Genomic DNA, 25,196 nt, shown 5'->3' on the forward strand with positions numbered 1-25,196 from the left:
TTTAACATGATTTAAACGTCGTCTTAATAAACACCAGATGAATCTTGGTTTGCCTCCGAGCGTGAATTAATTAATGAAATTATGCTGGCGCCAAGCACGTGATTAACAAAACAACCACCCGTCTCGAGCTGTGGTGGGGCGTTCCGTGCTGTCACTCAGAAGGTAAATCCGTGAAATGTGGTCGGGGCCATGGGTGAGACCAGGCGCTCTCAAGGCAATAGTGATAAGTCTTTCGTATTCACTGCTCAAAGTTCCGACCTTTTTCGGAAATGAGAAACTTAAAACAGGCTATGATATCGGCGGCAGCGCGTTTTAAGGGCACTCTAGAAACATCCACCCACGAAAACAAACTAAAACTTCCCTTATTGAGTCGAACACAAGACACTCATTGAAACCTAATCAACCATGTAAAGATTTTTACACCGAGCCAAGAAGTCTGCGAACCCCCGACGGCATGAAAAATTCATTAGCCCCTTCCGACAACCCCTGTCAAATAAGACTGCTCCAAGACCTTCACAATGCGGTGGGCAAATAGCTTGAGCAAACTCTCTTTCTCTCCGAAGTACCCTCGACACTCTTGACATGGCCGATTAGATTTCAGACTTTTAGCATCGCGTCACTTTGCTGTCAAGCCAGCGTCCTGTTTTAGCCCAAACTTCGCTATGCTTCCCCGAGTGTCTGTAATCACCGTAGAAGCCCACAACAAGTGATTAACAAGATATCGGGCATACCGCTCCTACCCCTGCCCCCTTTTCCGCTGACCCGGCTCTGACCTTGATCAACAGGCCGATGAGAGGTGGAAACTTGGCTTCGATACTTTATATGCAACCGTAAATCTACCTTTAAGTCCTGCCCCTTACACGTTTTCCTAAGATTGTGCTAACATGTTAACACTGTTGATCTAGGCGACTTCTCTAAACGGATAAAAACCTTTATCAGACCATCGGAATAATTTAGACGTTTTCTCGGGTGAGTATAATTTGGCGGGTAAACATTTCCTGTCCTATTGACCCGTCAAGTGTCCTCCAAACAGGAGATTTGTTTGCCGAACGTTTTTAAGTATGGAACTTAATGGGAGCTAAGCTACGTCAAGATTTCCCCCTGTTAGTACACTGTGCAAAGCTCACCAAACTTGATAAGTAAACAACCAACCGTTTTTCCAAGTAATAGTTCCTAATCTGCTAAGAGTAGAGGATGCTTGATAGACTTAGGAGGATTACTAAAATAAACCTTAACTATGGCATTTGGACGTTTTCCGTCGTAACTCCTCTTACCACATCAAACACACCCAGTATTTTAAAAACTGCACTGCCAAAGACCGTATATAAAATGAATTCCCTGCTATGGATGAATCAACATTTCCTTCAAGTATAGACTCTAAACACAACGCGGTTACAGACCGGTTCAATATCACTGCTAAGTTGTCAGTTCTGTCTTTGACATGAAATACATGCTTCTTTCTTACCGCGTGCAGCTTGTAGTAAAGTCCACAGGCGTTGCAGACGGGGTCGCCATTCTGGTTCCTTCGCCACAGGGTAGTGGTGGTGGTCTTGCAGTTTGCACACTGGGTGCCGGCTCTTCGTGCAGCGGACTGTGAGGGCAAGAAAATTACAAAATGGTTCACATCTTCGTTTATTTGTCCATGTCGCTTACAGGTACACACACACTCTTTCCACAAGAGGCTGTGATCGCTGGGCTCACGGTGACCTGACAGATCGCTTAAAAATCACAGATAAAAAACTTTTGTGTGTTTTGTTTCTTTTAATTTCAATCTTACTTTCACATCTTGCATCGTATTCCAATTGTGAAATCAAGGATCACACAAATCCAATTTTGGTTGCTGGTCAGTCGCTCAGCGATCGCCGTCTAGTGGAAAGGGGGTCTTTATTGAAGGAAGTCAGCCCCCTTTTCCCCCATCATTGCGTGCTGGGGCAGGTACAACCTGTTGCGGTTCTGAGCCATTGTTTATTTCCCCACCCCGAACGAGCAGACGCAGAGAAGGAAGTACTAGACGCAGGGAGGAAATCTGGTATTTGAGAAAGGAAATCTAGCTGCACGACACCGCGCCTCGTGTGGCAAGTGAACAGGATATGGCGAAAATGTCAGCGTAACGCTTCTCCTCCCCTGACGATTTCGTGCTGACTAGAAGAAAATAAATAAACGTATGTACTGTAATCGGACTTGTTGATGGTTCACCGTACGAAAAAAGGGGCCCTATTGTGCATTTTCGGCCGTTGAAAATACGATTTTAAACAGTAACGCTTTTGTCAAAGAAGTGAATTGGGCGTGCGCCGATTATATTTCCTCAGAAAACAAACAGTTTCAAGAGTTTCTTGTAGAATTGAGGGCTTTTGTTTGTGTAATTGTATGGTTGAAAGGTAGACTTTCTACTCAGCACTGTTTCAAATTGACACAAGGGTTTTCAACAAACGGTGTTTGAGCCTCGCCACAAAAGCGGGGTGAGCAAAGGTCCATTTGGGAGTAGGGAATATATTGAATGTCCACACTTAAGGTAACCTGGTAAGTTTACCCAACCCCGATTTATCTGTTTACCGAAACGAGAAACAATGGCCTCCAAAAGAAAATGGCCATTCGAGTATGGGGCAAAACAAAACCCAACACGGTAGGTGTTACATGTGTTGGGCGCCTTACATCAACAAACAGAATCCGACCCTGGGCAAGCGACGTAAGGCGGCGGTTGCGAGGTTGTGCTCCGGCGACATCCGAGTCGTGTCCCCAAACTTTTGTTCCGAAAACGTCGAGAGGATTTTTCCGTTTTTTCTTGGTGATCTTTGTTAGGTTTGTTCGTCCCCTAGGGTGTCGGGCTGACCGCGAGGGAAGGAAGCGGAAACCTCAGTCGTGAGGTGGTGGCACGAGCATGCTTTATCTGGCGCCCCGAGATAAGGTCTTCTCCGCCACTCCATCAAATGCACATCAGATTCAGGGGGAATAATGTGCCTCTGCACGGCGCGCTTTGTCCGCGGCTATTCACACGGACACGCCAACGATGTCACACCGAGGAAACAAGATCTCCCTGCAAGATTTACTGCTGCTGGTGTGTGGAGTTCGTGTGCGTGTGTGCCAGAGCAAACCGAAGTCACTGTGCCACTTTTCCCTGTCCTGTGATAAATTAGCCTCTCATCGCCGGCGAGGTAACCGCCATGCAGTTTAAAAATCATTAAGAGGCGATCGCGAGAGATATCACAGAAGATAACGAAAGTTGGTTGTCACCCGGGCAGTACTGTCAACTTTACCGAGGAGACCCTTAGTTCTAGACAAACTGTGAACTGCTTGCTTTACCCTCCTCCCTTTTTAGAAGGCAAAGCCAGCGCGAGTTAGCTGTTTGGCCGCCTTACAAGCACGGAATTTCTCGAGTGGATCTTTTTGTTTCCTAACTCCGTGGCTCAACCAGAGCCGATCTGTTTTACTGGGCCGCGGAGAAGCCAAATCTATCATCATCAATCTCCTGTCGTCAATGGGTCGAGAATTCACCTACACGTTTTCGCAGCGAGGGGCAAATGAAAACTTCACACACGGAACAACAGGCGTCTCATCTGGCTATTGTCTCTCTATTTGCCGCCTGCATTAGCGACACAGACACGCTGGTAGTGGGCTGGGACTGGTAGCCGCATAAACGTCACCAGAAAGCTTCCAGATACTATAACAACTCTAATTGAAAACAGTCAACAGCCTCGTGGGTCAAGAGGTAAAACAAGGTATGTTTACTCCCCAAGATGACCCAGAATGAAGAAAAGTGTGCCAACTACTACAAATTACAACTTTAACTCTACCCTCTAGCGTCGGCTTGCTGAAATTTTACGTTTTATAGTCAGCTGTGCTTCATCGAAAACAACAGGAACATCAACCACGCGACAAGCAAAACCAAACGGGAAGTCCAAATTTAGACTTCAAAACTATTTTTCCGCAGGCAGGAAAAGGCCCCAACGAGTTTTCCTTCAACAAAGCAATACAATGCCAACATATGTAGACATGCACACGCACACCCACAAAACAAGAAAGTGTGTTGAAACGTTCACGTCTTCGTCCCAAACGGAATCGGTTAGGCCCCCATTCAACTAGACTGCGATCGCGCTGCGATGTCGCTGAGACTTGAATTGGCTTCGTGATTGGAATATCATGCAAAATGTAATAAAAGTATCACTGAAAAGACAACAAAACACAGCGTAAAAACAGTCGCTTTTCAGCTATGAATTCGTTGAGCGCTCTGTCAAATTTTAGGTCCCAGCGCGGTCGTCACCCTAGTGATATCAAGAGCTATTCCTTACGGCAAGACACTTTCAAGAAGCAAGATAAGTATTTCTGACTCACCAGTCTCCGCTTGGGCTTGATGAGGGGCCGGTTCTGGCCGTTCATCTTGTGGTAGAGACCACAGGCATTGCACAGGTAGTGGCCGGTCCCATCACGTCGCCACAGAGGCGTCGAAGTCGCCCCACAGTTCACGCACTCTCGACCCTCTGCACGCACACACACAAAAGAGAGAAAGACACAAAAAGGACGTCAGTGACTTCTTGACATGTCGTGAACTTGTACCGGTTGGGTTCAGGTCGTCTTTATGGTACACTTCCTACTGATTAAACCCACTGAAGGAGACAGCGTTTCTGAGCTCTAAAACCGGGCTTAGAATAGGTATGATAGAAGGATACAGAAAACATATGTGGCAGTTTTATCCAAACGTGAAAAGCAACAGGTATTCAATAGGTGAGTAATAGACAGAAGATCTTTGTGTATCAGGATAGAGGGACCTTTTTTCAACTTCATAAATACAAGTATCAATTTGAACGCGCCCCTGATAAAATGAGCAGTCGTTTTTAGAACTCAGAAAGTCACATTTGTCTGCCAGCACACTGAATTTCGCTCGATGTCTTGAATAAAGTTTTTCTTCTTCAGATTATATTTTTCTTCAAATCGATAAATCCATCAAAACTGTAAAAGGACAGTCCGTTATTTGAGCGGTCCTGGCGATATTCAGTGTGCCCGTGCAGACCTAAGGCACAAAACAGGACGACACGCAAGCACCATATGTAGCCCCCTGGGAGTCCGTCATTGCTGTATTGATCAAAATCGCAAACTCTATTTACCGACCACTGCCTGCACCCATCGTTTCGAGTTTGTTTGATTCTTTATAATCGTTAAAAAGATAATCAAATATCGGGGTCATTTCGCGCCAATTCGTGTCAGATGAAAATCGCTGTATCAACAGAACGTTGGCAGACGTTGTTGATTTATGTTCTCCTTTTCCGTGGCTTTCCTTTTGTTTGTTTTTGCACGCTTCAACTTTGATACATTGGGTCCCTAATCCTCCGCGGGGGAAGGCAGAGGTCTAAAGAAGTTTCTCATCAAAATCAAGCAATCTCAGCGGGGAGTTTACGTTCGTGAGGTCTTGTTTTCGTTTCATTGTTTACGATAAAACGGTGCATTTGTAAAGCTGATAGGAAATGTTTTGTAACATATTGCCGGGTTAGGTGGTTGTTGCCTTTGGCTCTTGGACACACCTCAAGTGGGCCGCTGTAAGTGCCGTCAGCTTCTCCACAGACAGGTAATGGTTTTAAAACAGATATCAACGTCTGCCCGAATCGTAAAGGTTGGGCCCGAAATCCCACAAATCTGCCGTCTCGGGACTTGAGTGGGGATTTGGGCGAAAAACCTGTTTCGGTCGGCCGCAGCCAGCGTGGCTCCAGTAGGTTTTATATTTGATGCGAGGAAAATTGAAAATACATTTGCAGAATGTGTTCGGAGCGCGCCGGGTGAAATTGCAATTTTGGGATGCGTCGGACAGCGGTTGTGGCTTGTCAAACCTTTTCGGAGGCCGCAGATATAGCCCAATACATGTGCATTAGCTGGTATATCGTAATAGGATTACCTTCGTCTTCATTCCGCAAGTAATTATCATCCTATACCGTTCGATAGGCACCCAGTCATGAATTTTGCATGGACTCGGAGTTCGTGGGAATTCTGAAATCCACTTTGTTTCGAATTTAGTCGACGGATTCCCAGTAGGAACATAATTAAAGCCTCACCGGCGGGCTCAGGGCTGTCGAAATGGCCGGGGACTGGCGGTTGAGCAGTCACTGTAGGGCAGCAATATGTGCGCTGTCGTCCTGAACGTGCCGGGGTGAACACAAAGCAAGGATAATTGAATCAGATGTGGACAAGAGGTGCCGTAACGGCCAGATTAATGCAATCACATTTTTGAACATCAAGAACGGAGGGCGTCGGGCCGAGGTCCCACCAGGATCTCTCTCTCCCCCCTACACATCTATACCCCAACTCATGTCATGCATGGATATGGTGCTACATCGATAACATACATCGTGTAATCTCTGATTTCATGGTAGTGTTCGGGCTTCACACTGTGCTCAGCCTTGTTCCCCCCCTCAACAACCGTTTCGAGTTGGGTACTTGGGACTGAGAACCCAATCACCAGCTCCTGCGTTAACAACGTACATGATAGAAATTTTACTGCCAACGCAGGAAAACGGCCACATTTCCCACTAACATTTCCCCTACCCGTTGAGACCCGGTTTATACCTATCACATGGGGACTGGCGGTGTAATGACACTTATTTTTTTCTCTCTCAGACTCACTTAAACTGAGCAATTACCGTCGCAGATGGAGAGGTACACCATGTAGAGAGACTCGAGAGGATAAAGTGTTTCTGGAGATAGAGCGTGGAGCTTAGCTAACAGAGGAATTGTAGTTTTGGTAAGGGGGATCAGATGGGGATGTAGGGCGAAATTGGACGTGTGCACTTACCGGTACTGGAGCGTTTCGTCTTCGGCTTGGCCACGGATGTAGGCGGGAGGGGGTTGTGGGTGCTGAGGACGCCCGGGTGGAAGCCTAGTCCGGAGGCGAAGTCTGAGCTGACGTAGGCCGGGTAGGTTGGGACGGGATGGTGCGCCTGCGGCTGCGACACTGACGAGGAAGAGAAGGACGGTGTCATGGAATTAGCCATGCTGTAGTGATTGTTGGTCGCCTTGAGCTTGTCGTCAGTGCCCGAGGAGAGAGCGGCGACGGCGCTGCTGCTGGTGACGTTGTCCGGGGTGTTCTCCTTGGGAGGCGTCGGTGGGAAGTTGAAGATGGAAGGGGACGTGTGGGCGCTGGAGGTGGAGGCCAGGGACGACGCGGGGTGCACGGTGATGGGGCCGGTGGCGCTGGGGTGGTGCACCGACTTGGTGAAGGGGTTGGTGCACCAGGCCGTGTGCCCACTGTGCCCCGGGTGCATCAGCGTCACTTTTTTGGTACTCTCGATCCACTGCATGGCCGTCGGCGTGTGGAAGTGTGGCCGGCAGACCTGACTCCCTCCCACGGGCGCTGCCGAAGAGACCAGAGATTTGCTCATGTTACAATTCATACCCGAAATATTAGAGTTATGGCTAGGATTATCGCGGCAGATCCTGCTGTCTGACTGATTCGATTTCCTCTTCACACGACTAAAGCGGGCCTAATCCCGGCTGTGCTGTGGGACAGATTTCTCCCGTCTGTACACAACAGTCTCCGAGTCAGAACTGCCAACTGACTTCTCTCTCTCACTCTCTGGCACATGAAGTGCACAAGACTTCCTGCAATGATGTCAGGGGGCTAAAATAGGCCACTATTTCCGGGAAGCCGGGGCTAGGACGCCGCGACCAACCCGGGACGGTCGATCATGAATCTGTCATGCCACCTCGCGGCGGCGCGGGTACCCCTTCCTCCACAGACCTCTTTCCTGTCGCACTTCGTCTGATGTACGACCACCACTACATCATCCCGGGCTCTTTTTTTCCTCCGGAGGTCAGATCATATCAAACTGGTCACCGTCAGCCTTACTCTTCCGACTATACTCGCGTTAGTAAAAAGTAATGGGTATCATACCGCCCGGCTCGAGGCGATGTCGGCGAGCAGGAGACACGGGAAAACTACACGTCAAGTCCGTGACATTTGTTCGAGGGCACTGGTAGAGTGATCGTTGTCGTACTAGCTACCCGTCTACGTATATATTTGTACTTCCAACAACTGTTATGTGTTACGAACTAACATCCTACTGTTAACAACTACAAACATCCTACACAGAGTAAGACCGATTCGTCCACTTTATACTGGTCGCAGTTCGTATATTCTTTCTAGCTTATGGAATGTTAAATTTACCCAATTACAAAGATGCCAGAGGCCGTCCTGACACTGTCAAAACATCCTTACACATCAGCCGAAAATTGCTTCCATATTGTCGGACCGTCTTTAACAAGTGGTGATAACCCTCTGAGATACAACACAAGTCAAAATATTTTGGAGGTGCGAGTTCGTAAAGCAACGAAAGACGACATGCTTAAGGTCTACGGTGGCCACTCAAGAACCAAACGAGCGAACAGACACAAAAGAATTAAACTTGATGGCTTGTGACCGCAAATTCTTTGTCACCCTCACGATCGTGACCATATCTCACTACGGTTAATTTTTAAACAAGACTATCACAACAACATCGCTCGGCACCGACTGATGTCGGGTGTCATGTTCTTGGTCACAAAAAGGCAGCTCAAAGGATAATCATTAAAACATTGACGGTGAACTGACTGTAGGACAAGTGGTTGTTATTCTTACCGTGAGGTGGGCGGTAACCGTGCACGGCGGCGGCTCGGGCGGCGGACGAGGCGTAGTAGCCCGCCTGGTTCACCGGGTTGCCCTGGGCGTCGAGGTGGTGGAAGAACACGTCGATGTCTTCGGGAGGGAGGAGTTGGGAGGGTTCGACGAACCCGGCGTGCGCGGCGTGCATCCTCTCTGCCGTGCCGTGCGCGTCGTGGGTCTGCATCGGGTGCATCCAGCGCGGCTGCTCACTGGCTACCTCCATGACTCCCCGAGGCGGGAACTGGCACCGTCCGGCGAGTGACCCCAGGCTCGACCCTCGTGCGAAGGCCAGATCGAGATCCAGGTCCGCGGCGTTCAATCTCAGTCAGGGAGCGTGTATCTGTCGAAGAGATAATCCGCTATGAAACAGGGCCTATCTGTGATCACAACTTCATATAACAATAAATCAACAATATCACCAGAAGTGCTCACAATTACGAGACACAAAAGTATAAGACTCGTCCTGACAAAGGGAGACATGCCAACCGGCCTATATCCAAACATATCAGCGATCTCGACAACAAATGACACATACAGGGCACACAACGAGAGGTATTTCCCCATACATCGTCCAACTTTTCGGGCAAATATCAGATCTAATTGGCACGATAAGACAAAGTTTGGCAGGCCGTTGTTGTCTGACGTGCCGGCCGATCAGCTGGGCCTAAGCAAGCGGCCCGATACAGTGTTTACATCCACTACGGTAGTTGACAAAGTGGCGTATAGCGGGGTCAAGCATGCATACATGGGGAGCGGAGCTCGTGCTGCGGCGCCTCGGCGGGACTGCGATCACTCTCCGAAGGAGGCTGGCACCAAGTATCGTTGCTGGCGGGACCGTGCGCGCGCTGGTGCTGCGACCTCGTGTGTGACCAGCAAACAAGAAGGCGTTTGTTGCAAACTTCTTTTTCGGCACATTCTCCCGCAATGGTGGCGCCAGTCGGCTCAGAGCTATAGACAGGCACGGCGCGTCGCGCCTACTAATGACCAATCATGAGCCCTATTAGATTGTTGATTTTGACGTTACGGCGGCGGGCCCCCTGACAGCCCCGCCCCGATTGGCCAGAAAAGTAAACAGGCAATTCATCAACTCCTCCTGTCACTCAAAAGAAAAGCCAGAAATTAGCATTGGCGATTGTAATCGCCAACCCCGCACGTGAGAGTAGAACAGTTCACCTCTTTTCATTTTCAAGAATATCAGACAAGTGCGGGTATTTCCCCGGCACATACATGTCAGACCACAAGACAGCAAATGTATTTACACTGCACACTATTTGTTTGTGTAGTAGGGGGGTGAAGTAATCAAACACTGCGCACCCTTATCAGCCAAATTATCTCCGAGGACTTTACTGAAGATTATATTTGGATTTCTCACATTATTCCCTCTTCAACGGGCTTTGTGGCCACCAACACCCCCCTAAATTGAGCCCAGATTCCGTCACAAAAACTTCCTGCGGCAAGTGACCCCGGAGTGGGTCCATAAACGGACGCCCCAGCAGCTTGAAGAGTCTTGAATGCACTTTTGATGAACTCTAGGTGTCAGAAATTGATCACTAAAAAGTCGTACCACTGTAACTTGGTGTTTTGGTTTGTAGATGGTATCGGGACGTGCCACAATGATTACTTTGCAACAATCGGGGCAAGTGCGAATTGGCCTCTCTCCACGTGCCACAATGGAGATAAGCTGTTAGGAAGATGGTTATCCCACACCGCAAACGTAGAAAAGACTCAAAGTTTTCTGGAAGTGACGGTCGCGGTGGCACTAGGATTGGGGTTCTCGGTGTAAGTAGTGTGCGGTGTGTGTGTGTGGCGGCTCCACTACGCTGGCGGTGGCAGTCCAAAAACTCTATATCGCCTTAGGGATGTCCGTTTGGTTTCCACTCACACATTCGATTGACAGAGTGTAATTGGGCGATATCCTCGTTGCTTTTGAAGCACTGCGCTTCTTTACATACCCAGCCACACTGACGCCAACGCCGTGACGTCACGAGAAAGGTAAATAAGACGGCCCAAGGAGCCGGTAAAAACTTTTTGGAGAGGGAGAGAGAAAATATACGAGAGCGCACAATGTTGGAAGAAGTAAAGTGAATGCAATTCTCTCTGCCAATTAGTCGGAAAATGTCACAGTATGATAAAGGCGATAAATCAAATCAAGGTAGAAACATTTGGTATTTGGAAATGAGATGTCATACGGGGACCCCTTCTCCGATGTAATTGAATGGAGGAATATTAGCAGAATTAGATTTCCCTCCTTTGGCACCGCCACGGAAAGAGCAACCCAAAGCGTGATGATTTCGTTAGACCCAAACGACATAATTGCGTTACGATAACCTTTCCCGGGCTAATGTATGTTTGAAACACTGATAATCGAGCCATTAGCGTTTCTGAATGAGGGAAGGCGGATTTTGCTCGCCCAAGTTAGCAGCGATCTCGGCTCACAAATGATAGCCACGGGCCAGGCGCGCGTGTACGAAGCCGGTGCAAGTACCCGACCTTTTCAGGCGGTGTTGTCGCGAGTGGTAATCATCGCTCGGCTTGTCGTAAGGCAACCCCAAGGTCCGCGCTGTTTTTATCCGTGACCCGCGTCCACGCGAACATGGGCGGCCACAAGCCGACTAAATCCCAAGTGGGGAGGAGGCGTACAAGCCGTGGCTCGCAGGCGAAACGCAACACCGCGGCGGGGCTTTACACCCACAGCCCGGCTGCCGACTCCGCTGGCTCCGCCGAGATAGTGTCCTACAGTGACAGGGATTTTCCGACTAATTCTGCCGCGATTCCGAGCGCAAAGCTCCGCGGGCGACGAGCAGATCTTTTACGGTGCACAGATGGTCCGATTACCGCGGTTTAAGCTCGGCGCGATTTTTGACGGGGCCTCGGCGCGGGTAGACAAGGTGACGCGCGCTGCGTCGGCACTGTGATTCGACACAGATGGTCCGCTTGTCAAAATGTTGTGTAATCGCAGAAGGGGATTTGTCAAGACGAGCCAATAATAATGCCAAGGCGAAGTCAAAAGCTGTTGAATATCGCACTGGTAGTGATAGACGACCACTTCGAACACAAGTTCTGACTGAAGCGGCGTCGTGTTTTCTCAAGAACTTTCTCAAGAACTTGTAAGTTACTCAAGAGATTGCTTGTGATTATAAGTTTGACTAGTGGAATAACTTTTAGATAAACCTATCAATGAAGTGTTATGTTTTTACTCCCATAAATGATATTAATCACGAAATGAATGAAAAAAGATCAGGTAATTGTAAGAAGATTAGGTAGATTTTAGTTTCAACAGAAAAGGTGGGAAGATTTTATTCATTTTCAATCATTCAGTAAGAGAGCGTTTTGGCAAGACAGATATCGAACGTGTCATTGTTTAACTTTTGTTGCTATCATTCAATTAGATATAAAAGTACTATAAAAACATAAATAGTGGCGGATTCTAAGTAATAAAGAAATATTCCATTTCTTACTGTACGGCAAAGCCTAAAGTTTCACTTATCAAAACAGAGCTAATTCAAGAAACAACACAGACTACATAATCCATTTATAATAAAGACAACTCCTAGAACCAAAATATTGACGCACAGACAACTGAAAATAAACAGGTTTTGTGAGATTCATAATGCTCTTCAACTGTACCAAATTAAAGTGATGAAAACAATAGATACAAGGTGCAATTTCTTAATTGAGTCATCAAGTATAATAAAAGGATTTAGTCGAGGAGACATCGAGAGGAGTGTGTGAACAACAGTCTGAGAAGTCTCTAAATGGAGTAAGGCAGGTCAGCGTAATTAGTTTTTCACACCTTTGTGATAGTTGTCACGACTAAATTGGATTTCCAGAGCGAGCCACTTGCTCTTGTATAAAGTTACGCTTAATGTTTGACAAAGCTGCAGTGGCCATGGGTAGTCTGGATACCAACTTTGTCAGGCTCGGAAGAGACATGCGGTCGCCCTCTTTTTTATCATTCTGAGCTAAAAAAAGAAAGAAAAGGGATAAACCATTTGAATCTTCTCAACAAAGGTCCGTTAGTGTTGTTTTAAAGTAAACTTCATTTGTCTGGTCAGATACCACCAAACATGTCATTATCATTTCTATCTGCAATTTTGTTCACCTATTTTTGTGTGCCTAGAATAGTCGTAAACGTGGTTTATTGGAACCACAGATATGTGACCTTTGATGTTTGGCATTCTATGCTTATGATTCACGTCAGTGGCGAAGTTGAGGTTGCCAAAATGTATTATACATTGATACTTCAACACACCAACACAGACTCTTGGAGTGTCGAGCAGTAAGAAGAGAGAACGGTGCAGAGACGCGTTAGGCAGACACAGGTCGGTGTCCCTATAACGCAATTTGCTCTCTCAGACCATGCAACTGTTTGAAGACAAGACATGGGGCATCTACGAGAAGCATACGATGAAATTATGACTTAATCGAAAGAAGGGTTTCTGTGCGGTCTTAATACAAGTACTTGCCAGACTTACAGGAAAAGAGTGGCGGCGCCTGAGGACCAGGGACAACAATGTTAAGCTAATGTCCAGAGAATCCTACCAGAGTGCTCGGAAAAAGTCGTTTCGCCTCGGGTCAAGAAGAAGATTACATTCCACACAAAAAAAGTATCGCCTCCCAGGAAAGCCCGATTCCTGAGTGTCTTAATCAACACAGACAAGGTTCAATGAAGCTAGCTTATCAAACGCTGCTGTAGGTAATTTAATACAGAGACGGAGTTTGACTACACGGAGGTGATAACCTAAGCTCACCCCGAAATAACCTGGGAGAATAGCGCCCCCACGACACCTGTTGAGACCGTGGCACGACCACGCCGTGCGTATCTCTATTGCTGACACAAGTCTATCTTTATGAAGACAGATCTAGCCGTACCTGATAACGCGACAGGTGTGCAGTATGCGGCGTTACGTCCGTAAGAAGTCGGGCCGGAGAGGGTAGCTTTGATGTACGTCCTCTGTAGCCTTGTGGTGCCCAACCCCGTCCCCTAGCCGTGGACCTATGGATCTCTGCCGAGATAAGGGGCCACGCAATGCCCGCCCTCTACCGACGGATTGACCGCCCGGTAATGAAATGGCATAATGCATGGACCCTGCCTCACCCCGCGTTCACGCGCTCAGCCACCGGTATTGATCGAGAAGTAACTAAGGAAAATTCGATTTCCGCCGCTGCTCCATGACTATCGTGTGCGTCACAGGCCGCGGCCTGTACTCCCTCTTGTTTACTGCGCGGCGACCCCGGTTGTTTACTCTTATTATTCCCCAAACCCTGCGTCCTACTGTCTACACACCACACTAAGGTCACACAAGGACCTTGGACGTAAAACCGTAGAGAACACTAATCAGGTTTTGAACGGAGATTCGGGAGATTTCGTTTCGAGATTTTTTAGCTAATTTCCCACCGTGCCTCCTATAATAGGCTTAGGGTGTCAGAATGTGTTCGCACACTTGACTGCGTGTTCGGAGACGATATAGTTTACTGGTCATTTGAAATAGGGCGAAAGTTGTTTTAGATAACCAGCGGCGACATGAACAATTTTCGGGGACGTTCGCTTACATGATTGATAGCAAAACAGAACAACAAACATTAAACACAGACGATTTCACATGTTCGGACGATTAAATCAACCATGCGTTTCAACTATGTTCAGTTTTGTTAATGCTCTGAGGTGGAAGACCCACAAATTTGTGGGTACTTTTGTGTTTGTACTTATTTGAAGGGTTTAAAAAACTTTCAACTGAATATTACTATAGATTTGCAACAAAAAGTTAACGTTACTCAAGCAAATGGATAGATTCTCCAAAAACTTTTCAATACACAACAAAACAGTTATTCAATTAAGCAACTGGATTGATTTTCCAAAGTATAGCCAGTTGCTTGAGTAACTGTTTTATTACATATCTTATTACCTGGATGTCTAACCTTCATCGACATTACTATAGATTGCCATATGTTAACTTGATATAAAAGAAATGTAGAACCAAAAACTATAATAAAGAAGATCATACATGTAAAAAATGTGATTTATTTTAGTAAGGGCGCTGGTATAAGAATGCTATGATATGGAAAACCCACAATTTTGTGGGTACTTTTATATTTGTGTATATATGTGAAGCGTCATAGCATACCATTACTACATATTGTTCAATGTTTTATTGATAAAAAAAATGCACAAAGAAAAAGGCTATGATTAAAAGATCATAAATGTCAAAAATATGATTTATTTTCGCAAAGGCGCCGGAAGAGTATGCTATGATGTGGAAAACCCACGAACGGTTCCCACATACCATTACTACAGATTTTCCAATGTTCTCTTGATATAAAAGAATGCACGCAAAAAAAAGATCATGAAAAATATCATAAATGTCACAAATATAATTTGATTTCTCGAGGGCACCGGAATGAGAATACTATGATGTGGAAAACCCATAAATTTGTTGGTACTTTTGTATTTGTACATACATTTGAAGGGTTTCAACATATCATTTATTACTACACATTATCCAATACTTTTTTAATATGAAAAAAAAATGCACAAGAAAAAAAAACTATGATAAGAAATATTCTAAATGTCAAAAATATGATTCATTGTCGTAGGGGTGGTGGCATAACTTATAAGAATGCACAGCACGATTCTAGTTTCTCCACAAATTGTTGGAGACGTTCGCCGACCTTTCCGTTCTTCCCGAGGCCCCCCGGGAGAGCCTGTACGGCATGTCTGGAGGGGGTTGGCAGAATTACGTTGTCGCTCACGATAAAAACGAACCTGGCGCGCAAAGGGCCAAATCTCACTTTGCCCTACTTCGATTGTGCTGCTGAGTTATTTGGTTTCTAATAGCTCTATCGCTACACACGCTGGCACGTCTCAAAATTATTCGACTTGACTTTGGCTGTGTCGTGGATCCGCCGTTTAACTTTACGCCTTACCTTGAAGAAGGACTTTCTTGATATGTATGTATGTATGTAAGAATGTATACATGTATAAAGGACTGAAAAGTTATCAAAAAAAGGCAATTATAAATTGATGGTACAGTCGAAGCAGAGGTTATTCTCCGTTTTGTTTTATGCGTCTTTTATCGGAATTTCTATTAGATCAGTTTTTTTGTCTCTTAGGCATAAAGAAAACCTGACATGATATAAAGCCCGATAAAATGCTTTTACCCCCCCCTCCCCGAAAAAGATACGTTGATAGTGTAATCAGACATTTCACTTTGCATTCTTAATTGTCTGTTTTTATTACAGGGCGGGTCTTTTTAGGAACTAGACGTCCGAAGAAGAGAACAACAGTGTTGCCTGGTTAAGTCAGTGAATCGCACAGGAGGACATTGTTACAGTGCAGCGAGAAAACAGCATATGCTTCCTGCGGTCAAAAGAACAAGTGCCTCACAAAATAATAATAGAGACCCATCTGCCCCGCTCACACCGGACTCTCTGTTAGGGGGAACATCATCATCTTTATGGACTCCCCCTTCTCGGTGGGCGAGCGTCACATCGCCCCATGTTCCCGCCACCGTCCCCTCAAATCAAACCGCCATTACGCCGCCTAGTTGACATCCCCTGCAGTTCACTATTCAGTGTTCGCGGTGAGGAGGGGGCACTGCCTACACCGCGAGCGGCGCAGCACTAAAGGGAAGTCTGAATGGCTGACGGCATTATCAAGTATTCAGGATCAGGGGAAAAGTCGTCAGGCCCAACTGTCCCCACACAACCCCATCATTCTGATGGAGAAAATAAAGGCAATGTAGTGTAAAGATGCTTGAAGATATGAGACATGGGCGTGTCTATGACGTGACCTATTGATGCCACGGTTAATATGCAAATGTAAAATGTAGACTGTTCTTGATGGGTACGGACCCTGATAGGAATATATTTTTCAAAAACAAGTCTAGGGTGTGGTTTTGGTATCAGTGTCTGACAGGCGTCCGTCTATTTGGGCAAACAATACGATATGTTGTTGTTGTGAAGGGTTATGGAATATCTGTAAGACGAACCTTATATAGTATTACATATGCTGTCGGCTGTATACACTGGCGCCGCTGCTTGGGGAAATATTCCATGGCCTTGTTCCAGTGTGCGGTAGCAACTATATCAATTACGAAGCTGTCAACAATAGAAGTACTGTGGAATTATAAGCTTGGGTTGCAGACCGTATCCGCGATTGTGTTCTGTCCTATGATTTCCGAATCTGAACATTCTAGATCTATTGTGCCAGAGCAGGCGATGGTTTTGTCCCTTTAGATCGTGAATATCGAGTTAAGTGTATGCCTTGGCATCTCAAATTATTGAATGTAGACTAAGGACATAAACAGACAGGATGGATGCTGCAAGGTCATTCGCTCAAATGACAACGTTCAAATACATGCACGCCAACTTATCAACGCATACAATACAAGTACAATGTATGTATTCTTTGTGCTTTGTGACTTCCCTGTTTTGATACAGCTGCATAGAATAAGATACACGTCTTTGTGTTTTTCATGGCAGTCCAAATGGTTAAACGGAAACCGCTGCTTTTCAATGTCTTCAAAAAGTGTAAATCTTTAAAACCTATAACGAGGCAAAATACAAGTTGTCATTTCTTGGAGTCTTGGACGTAAGTACTTGTACTTGCCAATAACAAATATGCAGAGTGACGCTTCTAAAAATGCTGTTTCCTTTATCATGTAGATTACGATTACACAAGTTTGATTTCAGAAGTTTATTGTATGGGCTGATCTGGAGATAACATGCTCACTGTTCATTAAACTTGCAGGAGAAATTGTAATTTTGTAATAATCTATTATGTTTATATAAACAAACTGTTACAAATACGTAGTACTTGAGACATCTTTTTACACTTTTGTGTTTCTGTATAGTATAGTATAGTATAGTATAGTATAGTATGATAAATTATTCTTTGTGACTTCCATGTTTTGATACAGCCGCGTAAAATAAAATCAACGTCTTTTGTTTTTAGCACTCCATCCATAGAGTTAAACCGTTTTTTTTCGATATCAGTCTTTAAAAGATATTCAAGTCAAAACTTGGACTAAAGTTCCCAATGGTATATATGCAAACACTACAAGGGTTGTTTCTATTTTCTGTATGGTAAAGCGGCAGTTAGCTAAAACATCTTCCGAACAGCGCACCGGTGTCTGACTGGGAGCTGTCAGGCGTGACCTCTGTACTGATAGCTGCCCTCTAGTCTGGAGATTTTCTCCGCATTAAGAGTCATCCCCAGTGAAAGACTACACATTCACTGACAACTCCTGACGAAACCCAGCTCAATGCACATTGTCAAGCGCTCCTCTTGACAAGGGCCCACCCGGCTGTACTGTCGCCCCGGGGTTTTTACTGATTCTTATAGTCAGCTCTGTTCGTCTGGGTTTGATGCCGCTGAATTGTGTTCGTCCTTTCACACGCTTATGTATAGCACATGTCCTCAGCTAGCATTGTCGCTTTACACCAAACAGATCTTGTGTACGTAAAACTCACATTTTCAACAGAATGTGAAGTATTTTCCTAGCAGTGACACAAGGCCAAGAATTTACAATGTTCGAACATCCTTTTGTACACGTACTATACTGGAACAAAGAAAGGAAAGAGATAATAACAACCGGAGTTCTGTGTGCTTAACTGCCTTTATTTGTAAACGCGACGGCTCAGTTACTACTATTGAACATAGATACCGTGTGTATATACTATTGTATACATTAGTCACGACTTTTAAGTTGCTGTGGAGTCCAATTTGATTCAGACCAGCGCCCCCTGACACCGAGACAGTCTTGTCAGGCTAATCGCCCTATGTTCCAGTTTCTCTGTATAGTCCGACTGCTTTACAACAGTAGTGATCTGTTGTGCCAGACTGTGCACCCAGATCCGTTTTAGGTTCAAAGTTTAGAATAAAACATTATGATATAAACAAAACTAAGTTTAGGGTTATCAGTATTGGCACCGAACCAAAATGGCATGCTAGAGGAAGAAGCACTTTCAAGCAGATATGTTGCGATTGTTTTGGATAAATGTCAATGCATTATTTTAAGTGTACGATTCGCACGACATCTAAAATTGTGCACATATCCAAGCTAAGCACTGTTTCATTTTTGTTGTCCTCTGTGAAATTTATTTCCTATAAAGTAAGGCTAAACGTTTTCTTAGCGGTTAGGGAAATTTACAGCATCCACTATGAACTCATTTGGCTTTCCTATGACTAATGTTGTAAATATAATGATATATCATACTGACATATCTGCATGTAAGGATAGACACTAAGACGCCCTTTAGCGTATATACCAACTCTTGGTAACAATTTGGTGTATTTGATTCATGCAACAGACCAAAACTCAAGAGAGCATTCTTATATACTGAAAACTATCATACCACCTGTCAAGTTGTTCTAATGAAACGATTAGACCTATCTGTCTGTGGCGCGGTGAATTTTCTGTGTAGATAGACGGGGGCACACTAAGCCACTTAGTAACCCTTTGGGTCTAGAGGACAGTAGGCACAGAGATATATGATGCAACAATATTATAACGGTCATGCGATTTTGCTTTGTAAAGATATTCAATTCTGAGAGGAAGCATTTCCGATAAGAGGACCGGTGGAATATTATGCAAATAAGGTTAAACTCTCACAGTGGTAAACAAGTCTAAATATTCTGCTATGACGAAAGAGATTTTGCTGCAGACGCTCACTGTTCATGAAAAGAGAATCTGTAACTTTCAGTGACCATACATTCCTTTATGCCCAGAAAAATCTTGTTACAAACACATAGTACTTGTGGTATGTTTGTCACTTTGTGCCTGTGTCGTTGAAAATGTTCCCAAAGTTGTGAAATAAAACCGATTGTAATCGTAGAATCGTAAAAAAAAGGACGATTTTGTCATAAAAACTCGTCAGTAGCCGGGATTTGGTGTTATACACACATGTACTTGTGTTAGAATGCATGTCGGAAGCTGATGAGACAAGATAACACGTAACACGGAATTTGGCAGGTGCTTTTGACAGGAGGATGAAGAAGGCGACACCGATGGAAATTTCGCATCTTAAGGTCTCCACCAGTTAATGCCGCGTATCTGACCCAGTGATTGTTTGAAGCGGGAGTACATTACAGGCGCACGGCATTAAACAAACAACGGTTCCCCGAGATGACCGACAAGGGGACACAGTAATCTTCCCCCCTCTCTCTGCGTTCCGACACCTCCATTAACTAAAGCTCCCTTCTCCTACCGGTGTACTTTGGCTTGACATCAGCTGCGGGGGGTTCTACTTGTCGGGCGGCCTTGCATTGCCCCGAATGACCATTACTACGCGCTGCAATTAGGTATGTTGGCGGAGGCCATCGCCTGTTCTCAAGGCGCCTACGTTCGATGAGAGATCCGCCAAATGAGACCAAATGACCCGAAGCGTCGCCTTCTTAAGTGGTCTCAGTGCCAGACCTTTTGGCGGCCTGCAAATGTACGGGCTTTCCGTGTACCTGCACCCGATTGGGCGGCTTGCGAGGAGGAGTGTAGACGCATCTTCCGGGCATCTCGAGCCCATTTATTGGTCACTGAGGGTCATCCATATCCTGACGGAATAAAACACATTTACGACTCTGCATGACTTCTCCGATGACATCTTGTCTGGAGAGTGACGTGTCCTCGACTACGGCAAACTCTCTCGGCTTGCTCGGATGTAAAAGCCGTAACGGCTGGGTTAGTGTTTGAGAAGTTCTCAGCTGCCAATTAGTATGCCAACAACAAAGCCATCATGAAGAGAACCACTATGTTACTTTAAATGCCAGAGAATTGTTTTTTATCTTGCCTACTTCCTTTAGAAGTCTGTGACCTAAAGTTAGTTTTTAAAAAAGTTAAAATCCTTTCGACACCTTTCGGTGTTTAGGGCGGTGCCCGTATTCGTTCGAAGCTACAAAGTGGTAATCTGTTATCAGCGCAAAGGTTGTGACTAACACTTTCTTGTGCTGCTTTTTTCCAGAAAGCACAGTCCGCACCCAAAGGACATCATCTCATTTGTCCTTGAAAAAAAGAGAGTAACTCATCTCTCCATGAAAAGATTACAGCTTGTCTTTTTCTTAAGTGAATCAAGTTAAGTAAAAACCTGTGATAATTGGTGAGACGAAGCCCACGGGATCATTTTTATCTTTATTTTCTTTCGAAAACAATAATCCAAACATCATTCTTTCATTACACGGCGAGCTGATGCGAAAATAAGAACGTATCGCCATCGACGATAAGACTGTAAAAATCCGTTTCAAGCTTTTAACGGTATCTATGGACTATTTCAAGATTTCATTTTTCTTTCACTCATGTTTTACTAGCCTTGTTATTCGTGGCATCGCGACCTTATTAGCGTGCAAGGTTTACATTTTGTACCATCGAGCTTTGAAATAAAGATTTTTAGTGAAGACTGGAAAATCGTAGGTCAATCAGAGAGAACTCCTCCCGGACGAGCGTGCATCGCTTTTCCAATTTACCTCATTGCCTGGCTCCCGTCGCGGGATGCTCGGCTCATTTCGGTTCCTTCGGGCGCCACAGTCGGACCGTTAGAAAGCATCAGCCGATGCCTTCCCGCGAGCGCTCCTAACAGTTACTTGTCGATATGGTCTTTGTAAGACGTCCCGATGGGACGTTTCCATCCCTTTAAACAGCCAAACCGCCCGGAAGAAGATGGTCTTCAGGCGCTGCTTTGAGGTTTTTGTACGCGTTGTCCCTTACAGGTGTGTTGTCTGTTGTCCCAAAGAGCGGATAGCGCTGTGTACCCGGGGGTATGCCCGGTGGCGCTTCTAAAGCCGCTATTCACTTCTACGTGCATATCTGCACTCTTTGTGCGGAGTCTTAACTTGTAAAACGCGAAGCAATCCCCTGAAGATTACGTGTTTACCACGGGGGACGGGGACATGGCCCGCGAAAACGCGCTGCCAATGCACCCCCGAAGCAACGCCGGTGGCAGACCATCCACGCGAACTCCCCCACGAGACCCGTTACTTCAAAGACCTTCAAAGAAAGGCTGAAAGAAGTTTGACGGCAAAGTTTTGTCAAACACGACATGTGCATCTGCCGAAAGAGAATTGTCATCACTTCGTGACTATTGTTTAATGAGCGATGTACAAAATGACATATCACTTGTGCTTAACAGAACTGCGAATGGTGTATAGATACACTTGACCACAAATATCCTTTGCATGGTTGTTTCTTCTTTCTTTTAGCTAGAAGCTAGCTGAAGTTTATTTTGGACCTGACTTAAATCGTCATTTGTGTCGAGTATTTACCATGCAGTATATGTCATTCAACACACACAAAGCAACTATCCGATTGCACTTCATACATTTCATTTTGTTCGGGTTGACCGCAAAGAAAACGTAACGGTACACCGTGCACTGTCATGCCGAGTTGCCTACCTAGTGCGATACGTATAGACGTATGCTTCCGGAACGTCCGATCCAAATCAATAGAGAATTTTTTTTGAACGTCATCCGAAAAATCTAGACACAGTGATCCTTGCTAGCGTGACGCGGGATTACGTTGTGAAACCACACGAGAGAGCCTCCAATAAAAATAGAATCCACAGCGTCCGTGTCTGTCTTATTCTCCGGGATACACATGCATCTTTTTGTGGAATGGTTTTCCCCAATAGCTAGTGGAATTAAGGCTCCACAGTATATTCACTCACCCGTAAGCGAATTGGTCTGCATGATATAATAGTGGCGATAACAACAAAGTCGTGTGTCGTCTTAACCATCCGTTCCCTATCCCGCATCTTCACTGTCAACTTGAATTATAAGACGTAGCAAGAGCACATGTGTCTCTTTGGGACAACAGACATGTTTTCTCCTCATAAATAATTGGAAAAATGATGGTTTTAATTTTGTGTGGAATCTGTGGACAACATCTCAATATTTCATCATCATTTTCGGTACTCTATGTATGATGAAATACAACGTGGCAACATATCTGCGCTACATGTATGCTTTCACATAAATTTGTGCAACAAATTCTTCATTGGGAACAGAGTACTCACTAGTAAATAGGTTTTTCGCTGATAAAATCACTACAAGGGAATTTGGTGATGTGCTTTTCGCCGAAATGTTGACATTTGCGTCATGCTGTAAATTTCCCTTGTTGTTCTGCAAGCACGGCGGTTCATATCATCGCTGTTTGCACATCCGCGTTCCTCCAGTGTTGCTCTGCTTGTACATCTCCAGTCCCATCCTCCTCCTGCTCAGGCCCACATTCCAACAGACTGCGATCGCGCTACGATCTCGCTGCGATCTAAATTGGATTTGTGTAACCCTTGACTTCATAATTGGAATATTATGCAAAATGTAAAAGTATGACAGAAAATACAGCAAAACACACAAAGCGTAAAAAAATCGTTTTTTTTTAGCTAAGAAATTCGTCGACCTAGCGCTTTGTTCAATTTTAGGTCGCAGTGCGGTCGTAGCGAGGTCGCCGCTCTATGGGAGTGTTATACATACAGTACAGTAGAGTACAGTACATACATACAGCACGGGGTCTAATGAAGGGAATCACGCGCCTTGCCACACAGAATCAATGACCGATCGCTATCGTGCAAATTAATTTGAGGGAAAAGTGCGCTGCGGTAACGATCGCAACCTATGTTTGTTAAACAGGTGAAAATGTATTTTATCTGCAGGGTGAGGCATTAGGAGGATAAGGCCATCTTGTATATTTATCATTTAACGGAGCCCTTTTGAATTATATATGACGGAAGAGAGGCCGAAAAGCCAATCTGGAATTCTAGACATAATCATAGTCTCTTGCAGAATCTAAACTATCTGATGCACATAGACTCCTACAATTGTGCGTTAATCTAATGCAGCTAAACATCCGTACAGGTATTTCAATCTGAGAAATTTCTGAATAGGTTTTGTTGGTATAATTCTGTGGTAGCGTGTCCCAAATAACACACTGGGTGCGCAGCGCTTACATATACACACAGGAGATGGCGCGTCAAAGACTATATAATTTATGGTCGTCGCATCCGCATCAACAACGAGTAAGACAACCTTGATTTTATTTCTGAAATAATATGCATTCGTTTCCGAAGCTGCGTTGATGAAATTATCGGCAGTGTAATTTGCTTAAAATGCTGCTGCTTCCAAGGAAATGTCAGGGGTCACCTGTCCCACAACCGCAAAATGTCACACACAATTTTCAATCTCCTGATACCCCGGCGTCGCACGGAAAAAAGGGGAAGAGATGCGATAAACAATTAGCCAGATGATCATCGAGATAGATGGAGTAAGAATGATATTATCTAGATCATATCACAAAGGAATTATGCGTGATTTGGAGAGGCGAGTATCGATGTGCAGATCCTGAAGTTGATACGGTGTGTAGGTACCATTGTCGGTGTACACGGATGTACAGGCGTGGGTAGGATGGGGAGATGTTCACACAGAGATAAAGGAAAATAAAACAAACAAAAGGTCATCAAAAATATCATCACCAGTGGAACGGTTCCGTTGTGGTTATCTTGACAACGTTAAAACCGGAGATGTTACATGCAGGTCCGCTAGCCTACATCTTTGTTCGGAGGGAGGGCGCGATTTTGTTCCGACGTTCGGAGTTTTGTAGCATCCTCGCCGCAGCCGCTATTTATTATAGAGCCGAACGGAAATTCAATCTAGTGTCACCCGAGACTGTAAAGTATAAAGATAGTTTACTACGTTACATCTCAGCAAGGAAAATGTGATCCTTTGCTGGTTTATCCTACCATTTGTTTGCTTGATCCTACGCAGTAAAGATGCCCACACACAAACCTTGCACCTGCCACGACGGTATTTACGTTTTCTTCAAATTACTCCACAGTCGGAGACGAGCAATTAAAGGGCTAGTGTTTACGGACGTAAAGCTATAAATGACATTTTGTAGATTTTGACAACAGTAGACCGTAAATAAAACAACAAAGACCAACGTGCGCACATCCCTCAATAGAAGACTCGAGCATACACAAAACCGGGAATCGTATGCGCCAACAAGTACGCATGTACGTACCGTTGTTCCCAAGCGATGCTTTGGCGTTTTAAACTATACTGTAACGTTACACGATGACCTTAACTGTACACAAGGAAAATTGTCATTGAAATCACTTAAGAAAAGGAAACAGAAAATTAAACAACGGATATGATACGGAAATATTTAGATAAGAGTACCAGCCAACATTGCAGTGCAACACTTTGAATATTGGTCCCCTTTTAGAGAGTCATTTTCATGCAAAGAAATGAAATGGTGACTTTCTACTTTGCATATAAATGTTCGAAGTAAAACACTGTCTACATTAACATCAAAATACTGTTGATTTCAGAATTATTTGCGATGAGCGCTCTCTGATATTTCTGTCGCAGGTGATATAAAAAATCAGTATAGCATCGAAATATACAGAAGTTCAAAATGCCACGGATTTGGACAAAATTTCCCTCTTTTAATCACATTCTTGTGGTGTGGTTTTATACAGTTTGATCCTAAAATGAATTTGATAGAATTAGAAGCACATTGTAATGTGGGGCCCCTTCCAACGGCACACATGTAGGAAATTGACGAACGTCTGAATAAAAATTCAGTTCAACGATTCT

The 25,196-nt window shown here is 44.9% G+C and overlaps 2 protein-coding genes across 10 annotated transcripts in view; one reads left to right on the forward strand and one right to left on the reverse strand.

The window, feature by feature from the left end:
• The window catches only part of LOC136434884 (synaptotagmin-9-like), a 156,786-nt gene that overhangs the window by 78,560 nt on the left and 53,030 nt on the right, over positions 1-25,196 (forward strand). Inside the window, exon 10 of one of the 4 annotated variants that reach the window (XM_066427983.1) lies at positions 15,860-17,394. The exons of the other annotated variants lie outside the window; for them this stretch is intronic. Within the exon in view, the coding sequence (XP_066284080.1) occupies positions 15,860-15,918 (59 nt within the window). The 3' untranslated portion in view covers positions 15,919-17,394. Of the gene's footprint in view, positions 1-15,859; positions 17,395-25,196 lie in introns of those variants that run through there. 4 annotated transcript variants of the gene reach the window in all.
• LOC136434882 (GATA-binding factor 2-like) overlaps positions 1-25,196 on the reverse strand; it is a 36,019-nt gene that overhangs the window by 4,412 nt on the left and 6,411 nt on the right. The window contains exons 1-6 of one of the 6 annotated variants that reach the window (XM_066427976.1): positions 13,493-13,725; positions 8,597-8,960; positions 6,776-7,333; positions 6,039-6,119; positions 4,330-4,475; positions 1,466-1,591 (exon numbers count right to left, since the gene is read on the reverse strand). In XM_066427976.1, the coding sequence (XP_066284073.1) occupies positions 1,466-1,591; positions 4,330-4,475; positions 6,039-6,119; positions 6,776-7,333; positions 8,597-8,843 (1,158 nt within the window). In that variant the 5' untranslated portion in view covers positions 8,844-8,960; positions 13,493-13,725. Of the gene's footprint in view, positions 1-1,465; positions 1,592-4,329; positions 4,476-6,038; positions 6,120-6,775; positions 7,334-8,596; positions 8,961-9,155; positions 9,312-9,365; positions 9,610-13,492; positions 13,726-25,196 lie in introns of those variants that run through there. The other 5 variants (XM_066427974.1, XM_066427979.1, XM_066427977.1 and 2 more) reach the window with 5 other exon arrangements.

Source organism: Branchiostoma lanceolatum, chromosome 5 (assembly GCF_035083965.1).
Source record: "Branchiostoma lanceolatum isolate klBraLanc5 chromosome 5, klBraLanc5.hap2, whole genome shotgun sequence".
Classification (NCBI taxonomy): domain Eukaryota; kingdom Metazoa; phylum Chordata; class Leptocardii; order Amphioxiformes; family Branchiostomatidae; genus Branchiostoma; species Branchiostoma lanceolatum.